Genomic DNA, 6,885 nt, shown 5'->3' with positions numbered 1-6,885 from the left:
AACACAATAAATTGTTGTTTTCTTTGTATTTCATGAATTTCAAATTTAAAAAACACTATCATTCGAGATCTCAAAAATTTATAGTTTATTTTTAAATTCAATATTTTCAAATCATTTGATTTGAAAATAATTTTCTAAAACTATATTTTTGAATTAACTACCAATCAGCCCCTTAGTTAACATCTTGTATTGATTGATAGAATTAAGTGATAATAATTATGTTCAAGTGAAATATTGAGGGAAAATTGTAATTTTAGGTTTCTCTAAAATTTGATTAATTATTAATTTTTAATTGCTTATTTTAATTTTCTTTAATTTTTAATTCTATTATTGTTTGGATAAAAACAAGAAGAAATAATTTTAGTACTTCACAAAGTTTGGTAATAAATTCTTCTGAGTGAGATCGATACTCTATTTTCACTTTATTATTTGTTGTGATAGGGTGCACTTGTATTGTTTAGAAAATACACAACAATGTAAGTGCACACATATCCAAAAAAAATTAAAAAAAAAAAAGTTGACAATGGTACTGCAATAACAATATTTGTGTAAATTAACTTATGTACGGTATTTTTGTAATTAAATTGTAAAAAAGGGTGGGTGGAGGGTAAATTTCTCTAAATAATACCCTTTTGATTTGTGTAACAGGGCCACAGCCCGGGAGCCATTAGTGGGCTTTTGGAAGAAGTCCCACACGTATCCAAGGGACCATAGCCCAAAACCATAAAGGAGAGATGGCCCAGATGTGGAACTGGAGCCCACCCACATTACACACATAATGGCAACCACCAGGCACTGGCCACTGCTCTATTCGTTACTCTCTCCCTCTCTCTCACTCACGTACACAACAACTGCTGAAGCAAAGCACAACAAAACATCTCTCACATTCAAAACCAAGAGAGAGAAAGAGGAGAGAGAAATCAGAGGAGAACATTTCGAAATTCTCAGAAAGCTTGAGAAGTAAAAGATGGATGATTACACGAGGGAGATGATGGACCTCAAAACCCTAGTTACTCGTACTCTCGAGAAGAAGGGCGTCCTTGCCAAGATCCGGGTACAATTTCCTGAATCATCCCCTCTTTTTTATTTGTTCATTTCATTCTTTTACTGCAGGATTTTTTATATATAGATCTTCACAGAATTCGCTTGCGCCGCGCCCGATTTTGAACTGCAAATATGACATATTATTTTGGGTTAGCTGGTGATGGAGCATGCTTATATATATATTAATTTTGTTTTAGGGTTTTCTTTGTTTTGTGTAATTTGGAGTTAATTCAGTGCATATATAAGAAATCAAAGTACTGAAAACACCCAAATGTTTGTTTTTTAAAAATATTTATTCTGAAGCTTAATTTTGTGAATGTGAATCTCATTTAAGAAAAATTAGGGTGTGATTTGAAAACTGAAAATATTTGGGTTTTATTTTATTTATTGTGAGAATCTCTTCAAATATTTTATAGGCTGAGTTGAGGGCAAGTGTGTTTGAGGCAATTGAAGAAGAGGATCGTGTTGTTGAGAAGGAAGATGGTGTGCCTCCTGCTTTGCTTGGGAGCTGTAATGATCGTGCCAAACAACTTCACGCGTCACCTTCAGGTTCCTTTCCTTCTCTATTTTAAATTGGTTAGTAATGAGCTTTTGTTTAGTGGGCTGTCATTTCGGCCCTGTTGGTGGGGTTTTATCCACCCGACTGGTCCATGGAGTTGTTGAAATGGGTTCAAGCGTATAGGTTAAAATTGGCTTTTGAATGATCTCCGGATTAGGGCTGTATATTGTTTGGTTTGGCCGGTTATAACATATTTTAAGTAATCCAATGTAAATATTGGATTGCAAATATCCAACTATAACCCGCCCAAATAAAAAAAAAAAAGTCTACCCGCCCAATGATTTTGGCTGCTTGGTTGAGTTAAACCAGTTTAAGCCGATCTTCAATATTTTTTTAGTTTTTTTTTTTAATTTTCAAATAATCAAATTCAATAAATTAAAAGTATAGTATACATCTTTCAAGCTTAAATACATTATATTCTAAATTCATTGTTAAAAATATATGGTTTCATTCTTTTTAAAAAATAATTTGTGTAATATTGTATAATATATATATGTATAAAAAAAATTCTTAATTGGTTTATTTGAGTTATTTGGGTGGGTTGAATATCTTTCACCCCGCCTAATTATTAGATTGGGTAATTTGAATTTTCGTTGGGTTATCTAGGTTGTATTTTTTATTAGTTTATTCGGTTTGGTTTGGGTGGGTTATTCAGTTTGGGCGGTTTGTGAAAATTCTTGAATAGCCATAATCTGGACAATAAAACAGAATCGGAATGAAGGTGTTTGTCGTAAGTGAGATTATGGGTTTTTCTTGACCATTTAGAATCTCCCACCCTCTTTTCGCCTATTAAATATCCTTAGTTCTCGTAGGTTTTGTTTGGATCTTGAATTTTAAAAGGGAAAAATTTTATGAGGGAAAATATAATGGAAAAAATGAAGGAAAATATTTTTCACATATTTGATAAGAGACTTTTTTTAATATTTTATTTTTTTATATGTATTTATAATTGTTGTAAATTTTAAAAAATTATACTACATTTAAGTTTTAATTTTTTAGAAAAAGAATTCGTAGATTATTTTCAATCCAAACATGAGAAAATAGAATACTTTGGAAAATAAAATCCAAAGTCCAAACAAGGCTAGGATAAAATTTATATCTAGAAGATGGTAAACGTTGTTTGTAGAATATGACATGACTAGCATTTTAGCTCGTGTGGTTTCAAGTGTTGTAAGTTTTGTACAGTCTCATATTTAATTCATCTATGAATCTATGATTCCCAAATTGCAGGGAGGTTGCTGACTGCATTGATATGTGAATACTTAGAGTGGGCACAACTAAATCACACAATGAAAGTTTACCTTCCCGAGTGTAATTTGGTAATCAAGTAAATTCTTTTATGCATGGCAATGATCTCGTTGAAAAGATTTTTGAATTGATTTTATTTTACAACTTGCAGCAAAAAGACTTCTGGAAAACCGAATTGAAGGAATTTAGTAGCAAAAATGGGTATGATCTTAACAGAAATGGAGATAGTGGTCCTTTGCTTTTGGACGTGCTTGAAGGATTCTTGAAATTTGAGGTTTGGCATTAACTCTCTATACAGAAGCATTGTACGATCTATATCTGTGTAAATGCAAGTTTATAAGAAGCTAGTTTAACTGTTTAAGACAACTTAACTTAATTTTGCTTTAAAATTAGTTTTAAAGGCCTATTTTTTATATTGATTTAGTCTAGGAAATGTTGCTTGTAAATCTTATGTTTCTCAACACAAAGCATGTGTCACAACAGTAAGCTTCAAGTGCAGAACTTATATAAGATCATACTGTTATAGTATTCTGCCTAAATCTTTGTTGAACTTTCTCAACCTGTGGTAAATGAGAATGATACACATGATAGAGGTGGATGTAAGTGAAACTTTGATGGAGAGGTTATATGAGAATAAAACAAGCACGGAAAACTTAGTTGAGGTATATAAATTTGTTGAGATCGGAATTACTGTGATAATGAGGATCAGATGATTTTCTGGGAACTAAATGAATGGAAAACATTCTTTGCATTTTATTTATTATTTTTTTCAACCTATTAATATATATATGTTGTGGGGAGAGGCTTTTATGGTCAAAGTTAGACTTAGAGCATTTTGTCTGTACATGGTTTATGACGACATGTAATGGATTAGCTACTACCATGGTGTGACAATGGAAATTTAAGCTGGATTGGTCGATAAGCATTTGCAGCATGGAAAAGAAAAAAAATAAAACCTTTAAAGGCCATGATAGAGTATTCTATCATTTGTTTCTTTATAGAAATTTATGGTTAAGGTATTTACGAATACTCAGAACTTTTCAAGAATGTCTATCAAGTTTCTCTGGAAGTGTTTCTTTGTGTGGGAACTAGTGGTAGCGATGCACAAAGTATTTTCCAATATAGAAGTTAAAATAACTTTCTGGACTTGGAGATTTGAGTAAAAATACGGACCCTTTTTTTTACATCTGTAGCCTAGCTGACAAATGATACCTTATATTCTATCATCTCTGATTTAAAAATGTTCCTACAGAATTTGTCCCAAGCAAGGGGTACTGGAAGAAAGCTAACCACTTCAGAAACAGAGTCCTTATCCAGTCTAGATTCTCGAAGTAGTCGTAGACCTTCTTCATCATCTGTTGCTGGGGGCCTCCCTCCACTAGGAAGGTGTTGTGCCAACCATTGTCTTTTATTTCTCACGTTTTTTTTACCTTTTTTTAATCAATTCTCTCTATGGTTTTCAATTCTCCTTTTCCACTTGTAACTAAGATGTTTTAGTTTGGCGGTATTTCCACGTTAGGCCTCTTCCTGCTTCCCAGGCATCTGGTAAGTAACAAACCTTTGTTAGCTTAAGCTTTTGCTACATGCGTGGTTGCAATTGCTTTTTCTGATGCCTTTTAGCATTCAGATAGGAGAGGTGGGTCTTCCATGTCCAGTTACAGGAAAGACGATTATAATTGGAGATATGACAGTGATGAACTTCCGGAGGAAGTAATTCGAGCTTCGTCTGCCTTGGAAAACCTTCAGCTAGATAGAAAAGCTCGAAATCTAACTACGTCTTGGCGGTATGTTTAAACTTGTAATTTAAATGACTCAAGCCATTCATTTCTTTGATTTGGTACCTGGTATAATATAATTGATTTAAAATTCACTAAATACTTGATTTGTTATCAGTACCTGTTACGGTGACCAATTTTTGTGAAAGGTTGATCCCCTTTTGTAGCATTCATTTAATTCTGGGAGTGGATTGGGTTTTGTTTTATAACTGCATCTTCAAGATAATTGTATTGATAGGGCATTATTATTGGTATCAGGCATGCAGGAGATGGAATGAGTGAGGATGATAGCAGGTCTGACCATATGTAGCCGAGTGATTATAACATTGTATTGTTGCACTTGTATTTTTCTGTATTGTTATTGCCTCGTCAAAAATGATGATTTAATGATAGGCATGTTATGTAAGTTTCCAACGTGATTTAGAGCTTTGTTTGAGTGTCTTAGTTCGATTTTTTTCTTACCCATTTGAAATTGACTCTGGTCATTTTTTTTAATAGCATTGCTCATGGTTTGAATTTCATGAAATCTCTAGTTTAGGTTTTGAAAGATATTTGGGGGATTGAGTTTTTTGGTTAACCTCTGAATCCTCTCGGGGCCTCCTTCGATGTCTCCCAATGAAGCAGCCAATTAACATATTAAAGCATAGATTAGGGTGTCAATATATAAATATGTTCACGGAGAAATAAGTATGACAGGTTGTCTTTTTATTTTTAATAACAGTTAGAAATTCCATTAACCGGTTACAAGGACAAAGTTCAATACAGATCTGAACTCAAGCGAACAATTATTAATTTCACACAAATGATCCAAGTTAGGCTAATTAAATCATTACAAAGTCAAAAACGCCAAAACAAAAAAATCCAACAAGATCCCACGTACGTGCGACGGATGAATTTTCGGAATAACCTTAACCTGCATTAAGACATAAGAATTGTCACAATACGAAAACGAGGGCAATAAACACTACTATTAAAACATCAACCAAGCAACAGTGAGATACTAAACACATGACAAAAAAATAAAAAACAAACAAAACCAAAATAGATCATACCAGCGACCCACTCCACTATTTGTTAAAATAGTTTTATTTTGTTTGTTTGTTTTTTTTTTTTAAATTTCTTGGTAAATTAACGTTTTGTAGTAAAACATTATAAATATAATTTTTAAAAAAATTCTTTTATGGGTAAATATTATTTTGGACCTTGTATTTTTAAAAAATTAGGGTTTGTTTGGCATTGTGTTTCTGTTTTTTGCTTTCAAAATTTTATTATCAGAAATGATAACAGAAAATTGCTTTTGTAGTTTTCAAAAAATAAGAGGTGTTTGGTTAATATTTTCTAAAAACAATTTTTTTAGTTTTATTTTTTTTGAATCTTAAATAAAAAATTAACAAATATATTTACAAAGAGAAAAATATTTTAAAAGTTTGTAATAAATAATGAGATAAAATAATTTGAATGAAAAATAAGAAGTGAGAAAGTTAGGAAAGAAAATTTGAGAGCAACAAAAAACAACTTTTTGTTGTTCTCAAAATTTTCTGTTTTTTGTAACTTTGTTTTTAAAAATTGTTTTCTGAAAACAATGCCAAACACCCTAACTTGTTTTCAAAAAACAGTTTTTAGCTTTTAAAAATATAAAACAGATTTTTAGTTAGGGTGCCAAACACCCTCTTAGCGATTGGACTCTGTATTTTGTTAAATAATAATTTAGACCCTAAATTTTGTAAAATGGAACAAAAGAATACCTTAGACTAGATTTTTATCAAACTTTTTTTAAATATAACTAAAATACACTCATATTTTATTAATTAATAAATTATTTAAGGTCCGTTCGGTAAAGTATTTTTAAATAGTTTCCTTATTAAATAATAAAAAATTTGATAACAAAACCAAAAACATGTTCGGTAAGTTAATATCATTTTTAATTTTTTAGAATTTACCAAATTTTAAAAACAATATACATACTTTTAAAAAAAAAATTTAAAACCTATTTTTATTTATGCTCTCTCAGTTTTCCCGTAGCCACACAATCTCTTTTTTTTTTTTTTTTCTTCTTCTTCTTTCAATCTCTTTTTTCGATTTTGTTTGGGATTAGGGTTTGTGATTTTCCTCTATTTTCTCTCTTGTCCAATATACTTGACATAGGGCTTGTCCAAACCACCCTCATGGGTGCGAGGCCGTGCTCCCAGTCGAGATGCGAGTCGAGTCCCACAGGGTACAGGCGTATGGAGACGAAGCCAACCATGTAGCCCTGGCCGA

General features: G+C 31.7%; 1 protein-coding gene across 1 annotated transcript; it reads left to right on the top strand.

Moving 5' to 3' along the window:
* Positions 1 to 812: 812 nt before the first annotated feature.
* On the top strand, positions 813 to 5,074 carry LOC133798530 (protein TONNEAU 1a-like). Its single transcript, XM_062236865.1, has 8 exons — positions 813 to 1,054; positions 1,461 to 1,593; positions 2,834 to 2,922; positions 3,003 to 3,125; positions 4,104 to 4,237; positions 4,371 to 4,396; positions 4,479 to 4,635; positions 4,885 to 5,074. The coding sequence occupies exons 1-8, from the start codon at positions 968 to 970 to the stop codon at positions 4,934 to 4,936; spliced, it is 801 nt and encodes a 266-aa protein (XP_062092849.1). The 5' UTR covers positions 813 to 967; the 3' UTR covers positions 4,937 to 5,074.
* Positions 5,075 to 6,885: the final 1,811 nt, after the last annotated feature.

The sequence above is a fragment of the Humulus lupulus genome, chromosome 8 (genome assembly GCF_963169125.1).
Source record: "Humulus lupulus chromosome 8, drHumLupu1.1, whole genome shotgun sequence".
NCBI classification, from domain to species: Eukaryota; Viridiplantae; Streptophyta; class Magnoliopsida; order Rosales; family Cannabaceae; genus Humulus; species Humulus lupulus.
The sequence above is the reverse complement of the archived record's forward strand: the minus strand, read 5'-3'. Positions and strand labels throughout refer to the sequence as shown.

Excerpts from the sequence above, each read along its gene's own strand:
- LOC133798530 (XM_062236865.1), top strand. The coding sequence starts at position 968 with ATGGATGATTACACGAGGGAGATGATGGACCTCAAAACCCTAGTTACT. Across the intron at positions 1,055-1,460 it reads GCGTCCTTGCCAAGATCCGG|GCTGAGTTGAGGGCAAGTGT; the intron begins GTACAATTTCCT and ends AATATTTTATAG. Across the intron at positions 1,594-2,833 it reads ACTTCACGCGTCACCTTCAG|GGAGGTTGCTGACTGCATTG; the intron begins GTTCCTTTCCTT and ends CCCAAATTGCAG.